Source organism: Electrona antarctica, assembly GCF_951216825.1.
Source record: "Electrona antarctica genome assembly, chromosome: 22".
NCBI lineage: Eukaryota > Metazoa > Chordata > Actinopteri > Myctophiformes > Myctophidae > Electrona > Electrona antarctica.
The window spans coordinates 6,802,124-6,823,747 of NC_136805.1; the positions used below are offsets into that span (position 1 = coordinate 6,802,124).

General features: G+C 42.4%; 2 protein-coding genes across 4 annotated transcripts in view; one reads left to right on the forward strand and one right to left on the reverse strand.

Moving 5' to 3' along the window:
* The first annotated feature begins 354 nt into the window (after positions 1-354).
* On the forward strand, positions 355-14,356 carry LOC306914854 (kelch domain-containing protein 1-like). Its single transcript, XM_079492063.1, has 14 exons — positions 355-512; positions 776-1,042; positions 2,637-2,707; positions 2,948-3,065; positions 4,679-4,791; positions 5,402-5,492; positions 6,086-6,184; positions 6,833-6,907; positions 7,977-8,035; positions 8,200-8,312; positions 8,393-8,465; positions 9,895-9,979; positions 11,022-11,101; positions 13,959-14,356. Exons 2-14 carry the CDS (start codon positions 938-940, stop codon positions 14,092-14,094), a joined length of 1,218 nt encoding a protein of 405 aa, XP_079348189.1. The 5' UTR covers positions 355-512; positions 776-937; the 3' UTR covers positions 14,095-14,356.
* Positions 14,357-17,428: 3,072 nt separating this feature from the next.
* LOC306915708 (LIM and SH3 domain protein 1-like) overlaps positions 17,429-21,624 on the reverse strand; it is an 18,045-nt gene continuing 13,849 nt past the window's right edge. For 2 of the 3 annotated variants that reach the window (XM_079493244.1, XM_079493243.1), the window contains 3 exons: positions 20,682-20,751; positions 20,348-20,442; positions 17,429-18,321 (listed from right to left, as the gene is read on the reverse strand). In XM_079493244.1, coding sequence (XP_079349370.1) covers positions 18,148-18,321; positions 20,348-20,442; positions 20,682-20,751 — 339 coding nt within the window. In that variant the 3' untranslated portion in view covers positions 17,429-18,147. The remainder of the gene's footprint in view (positions 18,322-20,347; positions 20,443-20,681; positions 20,752-21,624) is intronic. The other variant, XR_013788873.1, reaches the window with a different exon arrangement.

Genomic DNA, 21,624 nt, shown 5'->3' on the forward strand with positions numbered 1-21,624 from the left:
ATAGAGAAATTACCCAGATATAATTGTTATGGGCCATAGGCCATTGCATGTGTCACTACTTTTGTTTTAAGCCACGAATAATGTGACAATGTCATATTAATTTTAGATTTTTAACTGGCTATATGTCATCCTAGGTCAACGCGACAAATGGTTCTGGGTCATTGAGGAGTGGGCGGATATGCCGCCCTCTTCCTTCCAAATGTCCAAACATTCCATGTGTGGTTTCCCTGACGAGAGACAACTCCAAAATACCCCTTCAACCTAGCCTAAGATTTAGAATGGACCAGGGGCCAGGGCTACTCATTCATTTCATTTCATGCGGAGCAGCCATCCATTCACCATTGTACAAATAAATATGTGAGAAATAAACATTCATAGGCCACGCACATAATTTATGATGTTACAGTTGGAACACCACTGTGGTCCACTCCACACCTGGTGCGTGTATCCTTAATGAATAGGTGATTAGTGTTGCGGGCCGACGGCCTGTGGGACGGCATCAATGCCCAAAGGTAAAGAAAGACTAAAGAGATGACACTAACTGGACTGGTTACATACATGAATCATGTTATTTGTTAACTGAAGTGTCTTCCCTAGTCCTAGTGTGTCGAATTTGAATATTCAACATGATATTCGGGTCGGGGGAGGTTAAAACCTAGTGGGTAGAATTATATCAACATGATATACGGGTCGGGACGGGAGAGGTTAGAACCAAACCAGATCTCCTCCCCTGACCGGTTTTTCCTCTATCTGTTTTTTGTGTTATTTTTCTCAGAACAAGAACACTAGGAACAGCCCCATTCATCCATTCGTGGTGTCCGGTGTTTCCTGTTAGCATTCTTGTGTTGTAGTGGTGGAAGTCAACAGTTCACTAGTTCAGCCCGAGCCGAGAGGAGCGCTAGTCAAAGTCTGCTTGAGTCCAGCCAGCCAAGGGAGGATGGATGCGACGAGGAGCTGTGGCGACGCGCAGGACCAGCTGGAGAGAAGCAGTCACACAGCCTTTATTGAGGACAACATACTTTACGTTTTGGGAGGTTATCGCGTAAGAGACGTTCCATTAATATTATCTCTGTGGTGTTCTATGAATAATACATGTCACTGTCTTAAATTATCATCTGCGTATCCGTCAGACAGCCTACAGAAAACGTCTGGGTTTCCGAGGCTATACCTACAGACAGACACCTTCCAAATGAAAATCCCAAATTAAGTTACCTTTTATAAACATTGATATCCGTGCTTAAGAATTGCCCATTGTTGCATTTAATCGCAAAGGAACACCTTGTTGCAAAAATAGCACTTTGTTGTCAATCTGGAACCTTCACTGGGGCATGCAGAGCGGTAACAGGTCAGGTCGCCCCAATTCCATCTCGCCCCAGATTTTTATTCTGCAGAGCTGCATTGAGTGCTAGTCTTTGTAGAACAACTGAACAACATGACAATTTTTATTTTTATTTTTAATGGCTGGCTAATATCCTTTGCTTCACCCAATAGCTTACAACAGTGTTGATCAAGAAATATTACCTATAGGCTATAGACAGAAAAAAATGATCCATAACTCATTGCTGTACTGTACCACAAAGTTAAACAAACAAACAACTATTGATTGTTGGCCCCTGTTATGAATTAGAAGAACTTTAGTGCAAAGAGGGGATCATGCAAGGAAATTGAGCTTTATGCACAGAATGTTGTCACAACTCCACTCCACATTAAATATATAGTGTTTCTTATTTTGGGCATGTTATTATGGACGAAAATAATAATAACAACAATTCTTTAAAAGATATTTTTTTAAATCTGAATTGTTTGAAAATGGCAGATCTAAAAATTGGCTATTTTCGAATAGTATAAATGATAAATGATGATATAATGTATACTATAAGTATAAATGATGGCTTAAGTGGATAAACCTGTGTGCCAGTATGTCCTTGTACAAGAATATACAGGACAGTAAAGATTAAGAACAATAATTGCTAACTAGTGAACTTTTATCGCTGTATAATTGAAAGTGTCTTAACTGGCTGTATCACAGTGTGGTACGGTAACACGACCGCTCAGGACTGCAACAGGTTGGACCGTTAAAACAGCAGCTAAAATCATCGGCAGCACAGAACTACCCAGTCTCCACAACGTCTACACCACTCGTTGTATGAAAAAAGCCCACAACATCATTAAAGACACCAGCCATCCCACAAATACCCTGTTCAAACCACTCCCTTCCAAAAAACGCTACCAGAGCATCAAATCTCGCACCACCCGTCTCAGTAACAGTTTCTTCCCCCAGGCAGTCAGGCTGCTGAACAGCTGACCTTGAACTGTATTGTCACTTCACTTTTTTGTGTTTTTGTCTTTTTCTTTGTTTATTTTTGTTTGTTTATGTCCTGTGTATGTAAGACTGAGAGTGCTCTGAGCAAAATAAATTTCATTGTATTTATACTCTATCCATACATATGACAAATAAACCTGAACCTAATTGGACAGAACAGATTGGACATTAGAAAGTAGATAAAGTGCTAAACAATAAAATGGTTCATCTTGACTTCTACATGCTTGCTTCTTGCTCAGGGTATTGTGTTAATGCTGGGTGAATGAATACACATTTTGCTTGATTCTATTACTTGACTTTGTTTCCTCAACAGGCGCGTAACAAACAAGATGTATTGGTGCCGTGCAGTGAGCTGTGGCTCTGCCATCTTGACACTGGGACATGGTAAGATAATGTATCACAATATTCCATTCTATCGGGGGGAAATAGGCACCCTGTCATGTCAACATCACATCGGTTAGGGGTGGGGATTTAACTGGTTGTGTTACTTTGCACTGCAGTCACCTTATGAGACCTAAAGAAATGAACCGCATTTATGACTATATTTGCATGTGTGTTCTGTTTGTTCACCCAAGCTGTCATTTCAGTTATTTACCTTCCTCTTTTCTGTGTTTGTGCAACCAGGGAGCTCAGGGGGATCACAGGGGAGGTCCCTCCAGAGTTGTCAGGTTTCTGCAGCTCGTATCTCAACGGCACACTGTACATGTTCGCCGGGTGCGACTCCCTTGGTTACACCAACCAGGTAGGTTTCCCTGGGCCCTTCCCGGGGGGCCTTGTGGTTTGATCCATAACCCCCCCCCCCCCCCCCCCCCCCCCCCCTCACACACACACACACACACACAGAGCTGTTATGCAAATTATCATCTTCATGCGTCACTAACAACAGGCCACAGGGAAGGATGTTGGTTGACTTGTTTTTTGTTTTCTGTTTTGCCTGACCCTGTAACTCTGATATGAAAACTATCTGTGACATGCAGAACTTGCTGCAGCCTGATTATTTGGCGAGGCTGATCTGATTAACATTCAGTCAGACAGACAGACAGGGTTTTGGAAAGTGAGTCTAATTGTAGAAGGGAATATGAGCAACAACCTCTTGTCTTAATGTGAGAAGTGAAGGCAGCCCTCCACTGTATCTGTCACATTATCTAGAACATCACTGTTTACTTAGGGAAAGGTTTGTTTTTACCGCATGGATAGCTACTAGCACATTCTATCAATTTACTGATAAGATAAATATTAATTGGGAATTCAAGTGTTAGATTAAGATTGAAGGCTACAGTGGTAGACAACAGGCAAGTGGGCCAGAAGTGGTATGCCAGCGTTGATATTTGGATTTGGCCCAGCAAATTATTTTGTAAATAATTTACAGTAAGCTATAACTAACGGTCCCACAGGGGTGTCAAACTTATTTTGTCGTGAAGGCCACATTGGACTTGATGTGGGCCTTGACCAGTAGCTGAGGCACATGCACACTCATGTACTTTCAGTTATACCCACATACATTTTACAGGCTATCAATGATTATAGGCTATAATGTCCAAATGGAGAGTCTACAACTCTACACCCGTCTGAAGAATGCTTATTTTACATTTCTTTATGTTGAGAGTGAATGACAGACACATAAATCAGGCAGCGGGAGCACCATAGTGCTGAACCCATCATAGTGCAATCAATACATAATATGGACATTGACATACACAATGGCTCTCCTTTAATGAAACTGGATAACGGGATGAACGGATAGTTATTTTCCATTCTCTTTTTGAATGTTCTGTTTTCACTGTCAACTTCTCTCTCAAGACTTTTAGATGGGAAAACTTATTTCATGTTTAAAAACAAAACAATGTTTTACATGCCTTAAACCAGCGGTCCCAAAACTTTTAATTCTGTCTGTATTTTTAGGCCAGACCGCCCCAATGCAACTATTCCCAACTCCTTGCAACAGAACAGTTTCATGGCTCCTTGGAACTGCCATTGGGGATAATGGTTGCAAGTACTGTAGTTGCATGTTGCAAGGAGTTGCATTGGTGCGGTCTTGCCTTTTGGACAATGAAATATCCCTTGAAACTGAGTTTGACAGTTTTATGATGAACTAAATATCCTGTAAGTGCCACATTCAAGGATGGGATGGATATTGGCACCTGTAACATTTTATGGCACATACTGTACATATTTTTCAGTGTGCAGTAATAACTCTCAGATCTTTATTTAACTTTTATAGCAATTCTAAACATTAGCCCTTGATTGTGTTCTGGCTTGCCATCTAATGGCCTAGAAAATAATTGTCCCATGGCCAAACTTACCTGCCGACCTGTTGATGTCTGTAGAGTCAACCTGTGCTCCTATATGTATTAGTTCCACAGTGTTGACCTGAGAGAGGAGTGCTACACATGGAAGAGTGTGACAGACACCAGAGGAATGACACCCTCACCACGAAACAGACACAGCTGCTGGATACATGGAGACAGGTGTGCCTGTCATAACATTTCTCATATTACCATCGAGTGTCTTTCAAGACACTGTCATACAAAACTTGCACACCTATAAAGACGTCTGACAATCACCCCTGGCTGATCCATTGAACAACCCTGTGAAGATTATTGTTCCTTCCGGCACAGGTTTTTCACATTCCTGGTTAATTTGTAGATGCCTCTGGTTCTCAAAGTGGGGTCTGGGGACTGCCAGTGGTCCCTGGAGGAGTTCACATACTTATGTCCTATTTGAAAATGGATCTTCTATGTTCTCTTATGGGTACAAAATCTTTTCAAACGGGGGTCCTTAACATGTTTGCGGAACCACTGGTAATACAGTAAATCATCCATACCTGTATACCTGTAACATGTATTACAACAACAGATTTAGATAAAGCTGTTTTGAAATTGAATATTTACCTAATGTTTAGCTCTGAAGAAATTGGTGTTGGGTCTAAATTTTCCACCACTCAGAAAACCTTTCCTAGAGGAGTTTGTGTTATATTAATTTCTCATAGTTTATTTTAATTTTTATTTACTCTGTGATGCTTTGTTGTGATAAAGTATCATGTTTCAAATAACATGTTTTTTGTTGTTCCTGATGTAGGCTAATCTACTTTGGAGGGTATGGATGCAAGACCCTACAGGAAATCCGTAACTCCTCCTCGTCCAGCTTTGTTGTCGAGGAGACTGCCTGGGTAATAAAACACAGAACTACACTCATCTGTAGATGGATGAATACAATTTGTATGAACATCAAATCTTAATATTGTTCTAGAACTGTCATGTAACAATACCACTAACTCACAACCAATGATCTTTCATTAACCACTTGGAACTCCAGCATGCATATTCTGGGTAGCCTGTAGATTGGCTATTTCTTGGCGAAGAGATTTGGTAGGCGGAAAAAGCGATCCAAGTACAGAACCAACTCGGGTTCCGAATTTTAGTACTTGCGATTGATTTAGATACCGTACTCCTTTGTCCTAAAGCCCTAACCACACCAAAGGGTCACCTTGCAACTCCTTGGGTCAAAACGGATGCAAGGAGTTAACGCTAAAACCGTCTTGAACCTTTGGTGTGGTTTGGACCATTGAATTCCATGTGTTGAATCACTAGGGTCAACGTGGGTCAACGTGCAACAGGACATATCACACCGCAGGGACGACGCTAAAACCGTCTTGACCCTTTGGTGTGGTTAGGGCTTTAGTTTGGCACTAATACGGATCCCAACCCCCCAAAATGACGACTAAACGATGACAATTAAAATGTTATAATCTTTGCCCTGCAGGCAGCAATCGGAACCACATTCTACAGATGCTGGGGCTGGAACAACGAGGTTCATGAATTTGACACTCGCACGGCTACATGGACCCAACCGGAGACTCAGGTAAAGTACGGGAGTGTGAGATCATCTGTTCTGTAATATTGAAAAATTCTCGGTGAGAGGACTGAGTCTCTTCTCTGTACACAACAACACACAGGCTAGGTTGTTGAGGTGCATTCCTGGCTGTCTACTATAGTACATTGAGATTGAGTACAGCCTCAGGCAAATACCAACAAAGTGTTGGCATGCCAAACAACGATTGAAAAGAGCACAGATTGAATGTTGCAAGATGAAGCTGAAGCAATAAGTATATTGTGCTGAAAGTGGCTGTATCTTTTTCTCCAAAGCATAGAGTCAATAACTGGTTCAATACCTGGATTCAATCTCTATCCTGTCATTCTTCTTCACTGCCCTCTACAATAAAACTGAAATGAAAAATGGAAAAAAGAATCCTAAACATTAAATGGATTGTTTGTGAGGAGGCTGTGTGTAATTATGAGTTATGAAGTAGGGACTTTTGCTAAATACAGACTAGCTTGGTGTGCAGGTCTGTGAGGCATCAGACCACTTTAAAATATAACCTGTACAATCAAGCTAGTCTATATTTACTACTCCTGTTTAATCACGTCACCCCTATACATAGGCTAGGGTTCAAATGGTCACTTTACTGTCAATGACTGCATGTCCTTCTCCCACTTCTGTCATCCCCAGGGACCGGCTCCAGCCCCTAGAGGCAGCCATGCCAGCGCCAATTTGGGCAGTAAAGGCTACGTCTGTGGTGGCTTGGTGAGTGGACTCTTCAGTGTCGAGTGCGTTGTTTAACTGCATCTCTCATGTGAATAAATACTATTCTGGAGCAGTCTATAGTCACAGTAAGTGACTATAGACTGCTATAGTCTATAGCAGGGCTATTCAACTGGCGGCCGTGGGCCAAATGTGGCCCGCGGAGCGCCCCCTAGTGGCCCTTGGAATATTCTTTTTTTTTAAAGATTTTTTTTTCTTTTTTTTAAGAGAGAAAGTTACAGGTATTATGTGTGCGATATATAAAGTGCTAGATTATCATAATGACAGTAATCCTAAATCATATTCTATTATTGCAAGGGCTTTTGGAGAGAAATTAGACTCCTAGTGCTCGTTGACGCTTGTTCTGTCAAATAGGTCTATATTCTAAGGTATAGCATATACTTGTGTAGACATATATCACCCTGTGCTCATACTGTGCACAAATGTATTAGCCTACATAAAGGATGGTGTAGCACACTGACACCATCCAGAGCAGGGGTTCTAAAACCTTTCAAGCTCGAGACCTAAAAGAGATATCTGAAGTCTCCCAGGGACCCAAGCGTACAAAATATATTCTGAATGAATCATGTAAAACCGTTGTTACGGATGAGGTTGACGTAGTTATTCAGTGGTTGTGTATCCTAATTATGACGGCTTCACCTGTACATGCACAAGAAAACCCAGTTCGGACAGATCATGGTTTTCCTACATTTGCCATAATATACAGTGTATATATGGCCCACTTGATATAAATAATTACATTTGGTACGAAGAGGAGCGTGAATCTTGTCTTTGTTTTACAAAAAGGGTGCTTTAATTCTTACTAGAGTTCTCAAACTCTGCAGGAACCAGGCCCGACCCGACGTTCTCGGGCTGGGCCTAAAATGCATGCTAATCAGTCGGGCCGGGCCTCGGGCCTGATCAGTAACAGGGCCCAGTTAGGGCCGGGCCTTAATTTTCAGGCCCGTTGAGAACTATTTCTTACTGATTGCTTGTGAAGGCAAGGACTGATTTTGATATATTTTTAAAAAAAAAAATCATTTGCATCACTTCTGTCTTTGTTTGTTTCCAGGAAACTAAAGAGTTGGACATGTACTGCTTGGATCTGGACACTTGGACCTGGACACAAATGTAAGAATGCTGTGACTCTAAAACGAAAAACAAATACTTTGTTTAGCACCTATGTAGCTCAAAGTATATACCTTGGTTCACTGTCTAGTTTTTCCCCAATGTTTTCATTGACCACTGCAACACTGTGCTTATATTCTGCTGTTTCTTCATCTCCACAATACCAGTGAGTTCCCCTCCTCGTGCGCACCCATAGGGCGTTCTATGCACACCCTCACCCCTACATCAGACCACAGCCTCTTCATGTTTGGAGGCCTGGCGATAGACGGAACATCGCTGAGTAAGTCATAAATCTGTCGGTACAAGTCTTCTGCCTGCATGCATGCATGCCCCATACTCAGGGTTAAGCTTCTGTTCTAGGTGATGCATGGGAGTTTAATGCACTGAAGAGAGAGTGGCGACAGAGGGAGCATCCACACAAGGACAAGCCCAGGTAAGCTGTCCGCCAGCCAGCCTTGGAGCAACGTGCATGCTTGGCATGAACCCTAACCTTATCCTGACCTCAGCTCTAACCTGAACATTACTCCTTGAAATGTGAGAACTGTTAAATATCTGTGCGTTCTGTTATTGGCCAAATATCTCCTCTTTACTAACCTCGCCTCACCAGGCTTTCCACCACCTCAGAGGAAAGCCTGGTCTCTTTTTCAAAAGTCCGTATGATCCTGTCGGGAGCGGATGATATCGTTACATCATGTTGTAGTATTGTTTTGTAGTCGATCAGGCAGGAACAACAGGCGGTAACTTTATATATATCTATGGCAACTTCCTTTTCATTTTCTCAATAAAAGCTCTCGTAGCCTGTAGGGAAAAGGAAGTTGCCGCCTGTTGTTCCTGCCTGTCGACTATCATCCGCTCCCGACAGGATCATATACCCAAATGAAATGGTGCCCAGGCTACCCCTTTACTGCAAAAAGCCAGAAAGAAAATGTCTCATTCCAGACTGACTGGACAGGACCCTGTCTTGTCTTTAATGCCACTATTCATACAGACATACTTTAGTTTCCCACCCCTGCTTCCCCACCCCTGCTTCCCCACCCCTTTAGTTTCCCACCCCTGCTTCCCCACCCCTGCTTCCCCACCCCTTTAGTTTCCCACCCCTGCTTCCCCACCCCTGCTTCCCCACCCCTTTAGTTTCCCACCCCTGCTTCCCCACCCCTGCTTCCCCACCCCTTTAGTTTCCCACCCCTGCTTCCCCACCCCTGCTTCCCCACCCCTTTAGTTTCCCACCCCTGCTTCCCCACCCCTGCTTCCCCACCCCTTTAGTTTCCCACCCCTGCTTCCCCAATGTTGTGGTGATGATGTAAGAGGAATCACCGCCATGAGACTTTGGTCAATGTTTTCATATTCAAGCATTTGTCCATCATAATGTTTTGTTTTCAGGTGACGACGATCTAAATTCGAGTCACCATTACTATTCCTCTAGCCTGCCCCAGCCAGTGTGATCCCTGGTCTAGAGGGGCGGATTCAAATTTATTTGCCGGCAAAAACAGCCGTTCACGAGCTCCCCCCCCCCTCTTCCTCCCCTGCCTGCGGAGAACACTGACGTCATTAACATTTGGAACGATGCAAAATACAAGGGTCACTCCCACTCCTAAGGCTTTTTTCTTTTTGAAAACAAACCGTCTGCGGTCCCCGAGGCTACTATTCCTCATGAATAGTCTGCATAAACGGTGTCTCTTAAGATTATTAACTCCAACACTCCTCAAATGCACTCGCTGTGTCTTCTCTGTCTCTCTTACACTGTCTAGCACACAGAAACACAGACACACCTGATCAGAAAACACAACTTTACAGTACGGACGGCTAATAAACGTCTATAACTGTCTATGTTTAACTGACATTGCTCTGTCCCTCCTCCCCAGACTGTGGCACACAGCATATCAAGGCAAGGACGACGACGTAGTTGTGTTCGGAGGAAGCCACAGCTTCGACGTCCTGGGGGACTCGGTAGGTCTATACAATATGACACCATTTACTTTCATCATGATGATCATGACACTTGACTCTGTAGAAGCTGGATGTGAGCACTGTGGTTCTTTGACAGACACGAGAGCTGTCCTATTCAGCCATGAAACGTTTGGATTTAACCCATTTTGGGCGGGAACCCCTTTTGGTGTTAGCATTATGTTATGCTTTAGCTATTGAAAAATAGCAGATCTACAAGCTCATAGCGTGCCACCGAGTGGCGCGCTATGAGCTTGTATATCTGCTATTTTTGAAAAATCGAAGAACCACTGACATAGAAACATAGCTTTTTCAGAAAACTGTCAGGATGTAGAAGACATTTTTAGAATCTGATCTCAGGTCTGGAAAATGGATTTAATTCCACAGAATGGTCACGACGAACGTGACACAGAGCGACCAAGCTCTTTTCTTGCATGTGGGATTTGTCTAAATACCATATCTCATGCATTACACAGGCGGACGAAGAAATAAATCCCCTTCCATGTAATCCACTTTGTTGACATCATTTGTATATAAACTCTGATTATTAGGTACAACTGTACTGTAATAAAAAATAAAAAGCTTACTGTAAGTGGGCTTTAAGTTCTTTTCTGATCGCACGGTGTGAATCGGACTCGGCATTCACATAAACAGGAAAACACTACACTGCAGTGTTTTCCTGTTTATTCATGGGGGCCTAATAAACTAAACAGGTCTGCTTGTGTGCTTGTGAAGTGGAATTGATTGATTCCTACATGGACTTCCCACCCAAGACACTAGTCTGTGTAGTCACAACAGTGTATATGAAAAAGCAAGAGGGAAAAACTGGGACAGTTTTCAATTACCAAATTGACCCTGCTTAGTACTTTCTGAATATCTTAAAAAACTATTTTATATATTCTTGCACGCATACACACACACGCACACACACACACACACCGTTCACTTTAGCTGACCAGTGTTTTGTCTGATGCCTCACAGACCTGTACATCAAGCTAGTCTGTTTATTATAGTGTGGATTTGACTGTTTATCGTTTCTTATCAGGTGGTTGTTTTAAGAGCTCCGTGTCAGCAGCACTGCAAGGACCTGCTTTTCTTCCAGACCCAGCCGTACTCCCTCTCCAGGTAAGAACCATCTGCCAGGAATGTTTTGCTTATCTCCCACACAGATAACTGGTAGCTGGATATTTCCTTTCGCACGTTTTGCCGCGATTCAAGCGATGCAACCCCCCAATCGGGGGTTCTAATCTAAGTAACCACTTGCGTTCAAGCCAATGAAGTGATTAAACCTTACTTAGAATGTGGACATTATTGTATGTCTACATCCAAGTCATACTAAGCACAAGTCAAATGACGTTGTAGGCACAGCAGTGTGCAGCCTCTAAACTGCAGAAGAGCTCTATGTTATGACATTTTAGTATGGCATTTTAGACATTAATTTGTGTGGCACAACAACTCAACGGTGCTGTTCTTGTGTTACGGGAAGACATTGTCAACTGTGCACTTTGAAGAGAATTGTCTCCAGCCTGGGATTCCTCGCTATAGGGGCTTTCCAGAGGGAACTTGTAACTTGGTCTTTCTCTCCCACTGTGGTTTGGCCTATTCTGTGTAGCTTGGCAGTTGCTGTAGTTGCATTTTCAGTTTACAGCCCACAAACAGGCGCACATTAAAGGGACACTTCACCCTTTTTGAGAAAAAATATATGTTAATGACGTTTAGAACCTTTAGAACACTTTCCTGGGGGTCTTTATGTGTGTAATATGTAGTTTTAGATATTTTAGATTGTAGTAGTGAGTCTTGTGTCTCTGATGTCATGGACACTGGGCTCACTTCCTTCCTGGACTACATGTTGTCTCAGTAGACAGCCCTCTCCCTATCCACAAGGAGGAGCAGTGCACCAAAGAATTATGGGAATTGTAGTCCAGGAAGGAAGTGAGCCCAGTGTCCATGACATCAGAGACACCGGGCTCACTGCTACAATCTAAAATATCTAAAACCACATATTACACACATAAAGACCCCCAGGAAAGTGTTCTAAAGCTTCTAAACGTCATTAACATATATATCTTTGCAAAAAGGGTGAAGTGTCCCTTTAAAGAGCACTTTGTGTGCACTATTAATTTCTCTAGGGTTGTAGGTGTGGTTTGATTTAGAGTTTTCCTGTGGTTCTGTCTGGATAAACACTTGAGCTACAGTACAGGGAAATCTGTAATTGATCCTTTTCAGAGGCAAAGGTGACTGTAATCCATGCATGGTCAGGTGTGAACAAATGTAAGATAATTTGAAATGCATAAATCAAAGGTGACATAATCTTGCTTTAAACGAACGACTATGACATTTTCTTTGTCTTAAGTATTTTCTATTAATCTAGCATAAATACAATGTGTAATGTGGGAAATGATCTTAAGCATACGTACGTTTAACAATAAATCCACGATTCTTCTTCTTTATGATTGAGGCCCATGGTGCTAATGCACCATAAGTCCTGTGAGGGTAATATCAATCCATTCCCAGACAGTCTCACACATTGTTTGTGTGTGACTCGGCAGCCCATACTGTATGTGTGCGTTTTCACATTGCCTCCATCATCTGCCGTGCATTCACAATGTCACAGCCCAGCAAGCCAAATGACGGCATGATCACGTTATGATGACGGACTAGGCCAGATCACAGCCCATATGGGGATGATCTTTACGTCATTTCCAGGACGTCTTCACCAGTTGACATAATATAGCTTATTCTGCACCAGATCTGACTAGTTATGATAAGACTTAAGTTAATCTGGCCTCGATTGGACTCTCTCTGATTTATCCAGGGACGTCCGTCTTGGGTGGGCAGAATTTATGTTTGTTGAAATCAGGTGATATTCTGGGACAGATCTGTCTAAGCCTTGGTTTGACCCCCAATGAGACGTCACTAATTCGTCCAGGTGCTGACCGTGCTTGCTGGGAGATGATTAGGTGATTTAACAAAGTCCACCATTTCACACAAACAAGGCTGTGAGCTATTTATACCTCTGCTCTGTACCTTCTTGGACCAGTGCATGTTACAGCATAATGAGCTTTACCAGTCTAAACCTATACTGTATAGGTTTAGACTGTTTTATACTGTGTACAGTATGTGAAATGGGCAAATACAGAAATGCTTAAAGCCCCACGCCACTGTTGGTATACATTGCAATGCTTTGTGTCTACCAGTCGAGTAGCCTTGTGTTGATCCATTCTGTTGCGCAACTACACAGAGGTGACACTGTTGGGTATATGTTGGGCAACTACACAGAGGTGATACTGTTGGGTGGCTGTGGCTCAGGAGGTAGAGCAGGTCGTCCAATGATCCCTGGGTCGGCGGTTCGAATCCCGGCTCCTCCTGTCCACATGTCGAAGTGTCCTTGGGCAAGACACTGAACCCTACATTGCCTCCAATGAGTCGGTCGGTGTGAGCTCGCCACCGTCGGTGTGTGAATGAGGGAAGTGAGGACGCTGGCGTCGACTGTTCGCCGCTTCACCTCCCAATGTATGAATGAATGAACCATTGTAAAGCGCTTTGAGCACTTGGAAAAGCGCTATAAAAATGCAATTCATTATATGTTGGGCAATTGTATATTTTCAAAAAGGAAGGCTTGCAACTCACTTGTATGCTGCAGTATGCAGTTATGCACCATACAAACTTTATTCAAGTTTACTTTGGATAAATAGTTTCATATGGAGCAAAATGAGTTGCAAAACACTTATTATTATTAATATTATAAAAAAGGCTTTTTTTTTTCTAATGTGTTTTGCACCGTTTAACTCCGCACCAATATGTGCAAAATTCATCAAAAAGACTATAACATACTCTTCCCCGAATTTGAATGATTCTTGTCTGTCGTCTGTAGACTGTGAATTTGAATGATTCTTGTCTGTCGTCTGTATACTGTGAATTTGAATGATTCTTGTCTGTCGTCTGTAGACTGTGAATTTGAATGATTCTTGTCTGTCTGTAGACTGTGCGAGGACAACATAGCAAAAAGTACCACACTTCTTGGAGAACAGCTGAACAGCCTTCCTCCAAGGCTGCAGGACAGAGTTGACAAGAGAATCACGTTCTTCTCCAACAGCGAGCCAACGCTCATCACTTGAGATGCCCTGCTTTTACAAAATACATGACCAGATAATGAGCCAGATCATGTGGAATAATCTTAATTTTTATTACTTGAGTTTATATTGTGGTTTTACTTGCCTGGAAAAACATTATTTTGTATATCTCTTTAATTTGAATTTAGTATTTCAGCTTGAATTGTCAAATTAGCCATAAGAAAATACCTCATTGTAAATACTGTTTACTGTTTGTTTTTAAAAGAAATATGTTTAATAAAGTGTTTACATAAATGTTATTCCATAAGGGGAGAGTGTCTATGTGCCCTCAATGTTTTTACGTTACATCTTGAATTAATTCTGAAGCAGAACAACCTACCTTTACTGTAGTGGTAAACTATCAACCAACTAGTAGCACCTTTCCAACATACTAGTTATATTACCTAGCACCCACTTCTGTAATCCACTAATCACCTTGCATCTCCTTAGCATCCATCATTCATTTCCTAGTAGCATCTACAAAGAAATTAGTAGCTGGTCAACACCCATTTACTACACCTGAGGCTGATTCTAAAGCACTTTACGCAAAACTTTAAAAGAAATCACTTTCACCTAGAAACTCCATTCACACTTTTTGAGTGGTGTAAACCACTCCTACAACTGGCTTTTGTGTGCATAAAAAAATGACCATGGTTGCTATGTTCAAAATAATTTCTGACGTAATTAAATCACACCCGGGTGAACTGGATGACCGTAGCAACCGTGGTCATTTTCTCTGCGCAGAAAAAGCCAGTTGTGAAATCACATCCGGGTGTGATTTCATTACGTCAGATCAGAGCTGATCAGGCTACATAATACCTTACCTTATTTCATTACGTCAGACATTACGTCAGACCACAGCTGATCATGCTATATAAAACCTTACACCACTCAGTTCACACGGGTGTGATTTTTATAATTCAGCTGACTGTGGAGACACATACTGGAACTTTTTACTTTTAAATGTTTTTTTCTGAGTTATTTAACTTAAACGCCCAATGCATTCTCAATGGCAATAACACAAACTTTGGCACCATGACTTTTTTTCTTTTAAAAAAAAAAGACGTCCACAGACGTCTTGGGCACAGCACGCCGGGTAATACAAAAGACGTCCACAGACGTCTTGGGCACAAAATGTGCTAAAAATGCCTTCTAAAGTTTTCTGGGGGGAAAAGGATGTTGCTACAGTGTGCTGTACATAGCAACAACAACCCCAAAAGGTGTTCCCGGATTTTGTATGAGTTGTGTAGGAAACTGGGGAAATTAACAATTGAATCATAACTAATTAACAAAAGACAAGCCTGAGGGGAAATGGATAAACTTGTGGACAATTTGACACACAAGCACCAACATATTCTAAGTTTGAATCTGTTGAATTGACAAAAGACTGCTTTGAAATGTAATATAAAATATTAAAACCTTACTATCATCACTAGTTGCAATATTAGCCACAATCTCACAGGTTGTATTATAATGGCTGTAGAATGTCACACTGTTGGAACAGAACAGACCCAGTCTAGGTAAATGGTACACAGGCAGTTGCTGCCCTCTACTGCTGAAGTACGATATCTGTCATTTTGACCATTAGAACAGTGGTTCTGTCACCCCGGTACCCAAACTAGTGAAGGCTCACAACGTGTCGTCGTGTTGTGAGCTTGTAGATCGGCTATTTTCACTACTTCTTAAACCTTTGTTTTCTAATTTATGGCATTTCTTTGATTTCTTCATGAAATTACTTTTTAGCAAAAGGCTGATGCACACCTCAGAAGGCTAGTGACAGGTGCGTAGGGCAATAGAGCATACTTAAAAAGGGTATCTTTGAAAAACAAAGAAAGGGTCCTGCACACTGTCAGACACTTGCCAAAATGTTGCTCTTTATTGGGTCGACGTTTCGGTCGATTAGACCTTCATCAGGACAGACAATCTAACCCTTCATAAAATTACTGAAATAAAATCATTGAATTTGTTTTTAATTCATGAAAATGTTTGCTTTTTGGGGAGAATGATTTTCGAAAATGTTTTGAAATAATATAAAATGTAGGAAACGAACAATAAGACCCATAAAAATGTGTCCGCGGCCCACATGTGGGTTCCGACCCAGCTGTGTTTGAGAAAAAGCCAATTGGAACATGTCATGGCCCACAGATTGGAACATGTCATGGCCCAAAGATTGGAACATGTCATGGCCCACAGATTGGAACATGTCATGGCCCAAAGATTGGAACATGTCATGGCCCACAGATTGGAACATGTCATGGCCCACAGATTGGAACAGGTCATGGCCCACAGATTGGAACATGTCATGGCCCACAGATTGGAACATGTCATGGCCCACAGATTGGAACATGTCATGGCCCACAGATTGGAACATGTCATGGCCCACAGATTGGAACATGTCATGGCCCAAAGATTGGAACATGTCATGGCCCACAGATTGGAACATGTCATGGAACATGTCATGGCCCACAGATTGGAACATGTCATGGCCCACAGATTGGAACATGTCATGGCCCACAGATTGGAACATGTCATGGAACATGTCATGGCCCACAGATTGGAACATGTCATGGCCCACAGATTGGAACATGTCATGGCCCACAGATTGGAACATGTCATGGCCCAAAGATTGGAACATGTCATGGCCCAAAGATTGGAACATGTCATGGCCCAAAGATTGGAACATGTCATGGCCCACAGATTGGAACATGTCATGGCCCACAGATTGGAACATGTCATGGCCCACAGATTGGAACATGTCATGGCCCACAGATTTAAAGCGAATTGGAACATGTCATGGAACATGTCATGGCCCACAGATTGGAACATGTCATGGCCCACAGATTGGAACATGTCATGGCCCACAGATTGGAACATGTCATGGCCCACAGATTGGAACATGTCATGGCCCACAGATTGGAACATGTCATGGCCCACAGATTGGAACATGTCATGGCCCACAGATTGGAACATGTCATGGCCCACAGATTGGAACATGTCATGGCCCACAGATTTCTAGCCGTTTATCAACCAGTGAATGGTTGATAAACGGCGGGATCCAAAAGGAGGCTATGAGATGTTGTAAAAGAACAGTGCTAATTGAAGTTGTTAGTTAATATGTTGGGTCTTCATTTAATTGTAATTAGAAAATTCAGGTAACAGTATAAAACCAAGTTAGAACCACTAAAAGATCTATCTTGACATGGTTGTCACAGTCAGTATGCATAATACCTATACCCTTACCAACTGGTACTTATCCATCACAATGCATTTGGATTTCAACATTCAGTATTTCTGTCAAGATTCAAGACAAAGAATCACCACACATTGATAGAATATAATATTTTATTTTTTTGGGGGGGGGGGGTCTGTAACTCCAAATGCTACAATGGGAGTCTGCAAATGTAACTAACCCTTACGGTTCCATTTGGTTCCATTTGTACTCTCATAGATCAAAATGAACACCACGGATTTGACTGTGTATGAATTCATGAAGTCATCCATAAATACTGGCCCCTCTGGAGACCTGTAAACTAGTGCCACCCTCTTAAGTTTGAAAAATGTTGAAAAATCTAACTTCTGACATTTAACCACTTTAACCCATTTTAGGCCTGACGTCGACATTTCTAAAATGTCTTCTAAATCCTGACAGTTTTCTGTCAGGATTTGCGCCACATTTTCACGATAAAAAAAAAAATAGCAGACCTACAAGCTCTATCTGCTTGTAGAATAGCTAAATTATAACATGTTTAAAACACCAAAAGGGGTTCCTGCCCAAAATGGGGTAACCCATGGTGCACCTATTTTGGCCATATCATTATAGGTGAATATGTTACAAAAAAAAAGAAAAGGAAAGGGGAAAAAAATGATAATAATAAAATAATCCTGAATGTCGGTGGTGTCTGTGGATCCCCAGGACAACTAATGTTGGACGTTGACTGCTCCTGAATTTCTACCGGGGTGTGTGCATACAATATGCTAGAGAGTGAAAATCTCCGGGTTATCCCTCGATTACATCTCTTGTCTGTCTGTCTCTCGGGGTTTGGTGACATCTTGGTTCTTTCAGACGGCCTGAACGTAGTTGGCGGGCAGCATACCACGCTGGCCCGTGCGCTGGTTGCGTCCGAATATCCAGCCCTCGTCGATGGGCTCCACGTCCGAGATTAGGTCCCCCTCTTGCAGAGACACCTCATCTGCATCCGCCGCCGTGTAGCTGTACAAGGCCTGGTAGCGCTTCTGGAAGAGACAGAGACACGTATTCACACTCCATGAGGTACAAGGCCTGGTAGCGCTTCTGGAAGAGACAGAGACACACGTATTCACACTCCATGAGGTACAAGGCCTGGTAGCGCTTCTGGAAGAGACAGAGACACGTATTCACACTCCATGAGGTACAAGGCCTGGTAGCGCTTCTGGAAGAGACAGAGACGCACGTATTCACACTCCATGAGGTGTACAAGGCCTGGTAGCGCTTCTGGAAGAGACAGAGACACACGTATTCACACTCCATGAGGTACAAGGCCTGGTAGCGCTTCTGGAAGAGACAGAGACACGTATTCACACTCCATGAGGTACAAGGCCTGGTAGCGCTTCTGGAAGAGACAGAGACACGTATTCACACTCCATGAGGTACAAGGCCTGGTAGCGCTTCTGGAAGAGACAGAGACACGTATTCACACTCCATGAGGTACAAGGCCTGGTAGCGCTTCTGGAAGAGACAAGATCCATACACAGCATCTCCAGACTCAAATACCACACGACAGTGTGATTTGAGTCTGGCTTATTAGCCAGGCTAGTCCTGACTCCTGATCAGTGTTGTTTTTGGCAGCAATTTTTTTATTTTAGTTTTATACATAGTCTCTTCAATAGAGGTATAAGCGTGACATCATCATCATACCCGGAAGTTATGCGGGAATGCCTATTGAGTGACAAAAAACTACTTTCTGGCCTTGACAGCCCATACATCCAAACAAGTCCTATTTGATTGCATTAAATTACTTTAAACAACATTAAATTCACTTTGTCACTCGATTTGTCACTCGATCTGCCATTCACTTTATGCATGCACACACCCTCTATAGTTTAATTTTAGTTTCAGTTACATTTTAGTCACCTGGAATGTTTTAGTGTTAGTCTAGTTTTAGTCGACTAAATATCATAAGCTTTAAGTCGACTAAATCTAGATTTAATAGAATAGTTTTGAGTACAGTTTAAGGTTGCAACAGTTAATTCAACTAATCAATGTAATTGTTTATAAAGGATTATATATAATTTACTAAAATAATAGATTAGTAATCAATACCTATTTGAAACATTCATATGCTCTTGATTATTAAATTATTCCTATTTTACTGCACTCAGTGTGGCTACTATAACTACTTCTTTTGAAAGAGCTTTAGTGTATAAGTATTTCTGATCAAGACAACTCTAAACAAACTACAAAAATGAGCCACTTCACATTTCCATTCCAGGTTTCCAGGGCATGTTGGGGTTTCTGCTACCATCATATACCACGGCTCCAATTTGCAATATATTGATAAAGGGGTGATTGGATGTCAGTATTAATTTATTGAAAGATCTTCATCAGGCTGGCAACTGGTGGATAACTCATATTGATATGTATGTTATTGTAGGAGCCACCTCTCTCTGACTGTGACTGTATGTTATTGTAGGAGCCACCTCTCTCTGACTGTGACTGTATGTTATTGTAGGAGCCACCTCTCTCTGACTGTGACTGTATGTTATTGTAGGAGCCACCTCTCTCTGACTGTGACTGATATAATACATTCTTTCTTTATACATGTTATTGTAGGAGCATGTTATTGTATGTTATTGTAGGAGCCACCTCTCTCTGACTGATATAATACATTCTCTATACATGCTAAGCAAAGCATTTTAATGGGATTCCATGAGTGATGCAATTCAACCAATCATCAATAAAATTGACATGACAGGCAGTTGTTGGTACCTGCAGGGCATTTCTGCCTGACGCACCTCCGACGGTGCCTAAGCGCCAGCTGTAGGGTTTCAACTGAGAGCCATCCTGGCCTTGCCCCTTGCTCACAGGTAGTGATATAATTTAAAGAGGATTCTTTTATGCAGTATTTAGCTTTTTCATTTAGACAGGTCAGAGCAGAGAGACACTAGCCAGAGAGGGCAGAAAATAGACAGTCTCCAGAGGGAATCTAACCAAGGATCAAGGATTATGTGGTTGAAGCAACCGTTGCCAACCATGCCATCCCCATGTGTGTGTGTTCCTTACCCCACCACTAGGTGGTGCTACGGCAGCAGGTCGCACTGGCCCTGGCTGTTGTTGATTGTACACCTGAGGCTGGGCTGGCTGCTTCTCGTCATCATCTACACACAAGCGAGCGCACGCACACACACACAGTCACACACGCACACACACACACACACACACACACACACACACGTGATCAATGCAGCAATGAATACAGAAGCCGTATATAGGGGGGCTAAAATCGTTTAGATCTTGAAACGGTCACTCAGAAAAACCGTACGGTCGCCTCTGATCAAATACAAAATATAGTAATGAATATCAATATACAGGAGGATCAGGATGTATCATACAGTACCTTTCCTGTTTTCAGGGGGAGGAGCATCACTGCGAACCTTGCTCTTTTCGAATTCCTCATGGTACTTGATCTGATCACAAAAACACACAAATGGATTGTCAGAACCACAAGGGGTCACCATATCCTCACCATACCCTCCAACTCAAGTTTGACAACATGGATATGGATACCCCTGTTACTACACACACGCCCTATCTATCTCTCTCTCTCTCTCTCTCTGTCTCTCTCTCTCTCTCTCTCTCTCCCTCCCTCTCCCTCTCCCCTCCCCCCCCCCCCCCCCCCCTCTCTCTCTCTCTCTCTCTCTCTCCCTCTCCCTCTCCCTCCCTCTCTCTCTCTCTCTCTCTCTCTCTCTCTCTCTCGCTCTCTCTCTCTCTCTCTCTCTCTCTCTCTCTGGACAGGCTGTGAGATGGAAGCCTACCATTTTAGGTGTTTTGGATTATGGTGTTATGATGAGGAGACAGCTCAGCTGTCCAGGGGATTTATTTTTATTTTATTTTATAGAGTAAACTTTGCCATCCGGTTGCAATTGAGTCATCGGATAGCAAAGGATCTACTCTGCATTCATAAACATGCCATGCATGCTTTGAACTACATTCAAGTTTATGCTGGACAAACCATTTTGGAACAATAGTCTTAACATGGAGTCACGGAAAAGGACATAGTCTAGAATCTAGATATACCCTAAAACGAATAGAACTCATCCATGACGTATAGGGGAGAAACTGGACCTTCATCCAGGAAGAGAAGGGGGTCACTGGCCTCTTCTGACCTACTGTCCTCACAGGACAGATGGAGACAGGAAACAGGAAAGGAAATAACTTTAGCAGAAGATGCATGCTGCAGATAAGAGAAAGTAAATAAATGTAAACAGAAAGAAAGAATCCAACACAAAGAAAGATAGATAGAAAGAAAGAAAGAATGATAGATGATAGGTTTGACATGA

Bases quoted from the DNA above. Each gene is read 5' to 3' on its own strand.
- LOC306914854 (XM_079492063.1), top strand. From the start codon at position 938: ATGGATGCGACGAGGAGCTGTGGCGACGCGCAGGACCAGCTGGAGAGA. The intron at 3,066-4,678 runs GTAGGTTTCCCT...TATATGTATTAG, and splicing joins CCCTTGGTTACACCAACCAG to TTCCACAGTGTTGACCTGAG. The intron at 8,313-8,392 runs GTAAGTCATAAA...CTTCTGTTCTAG, and splicing joins GATAGACGGAACATCGCTGA to GTGATGCATGGGAGTTTAAT.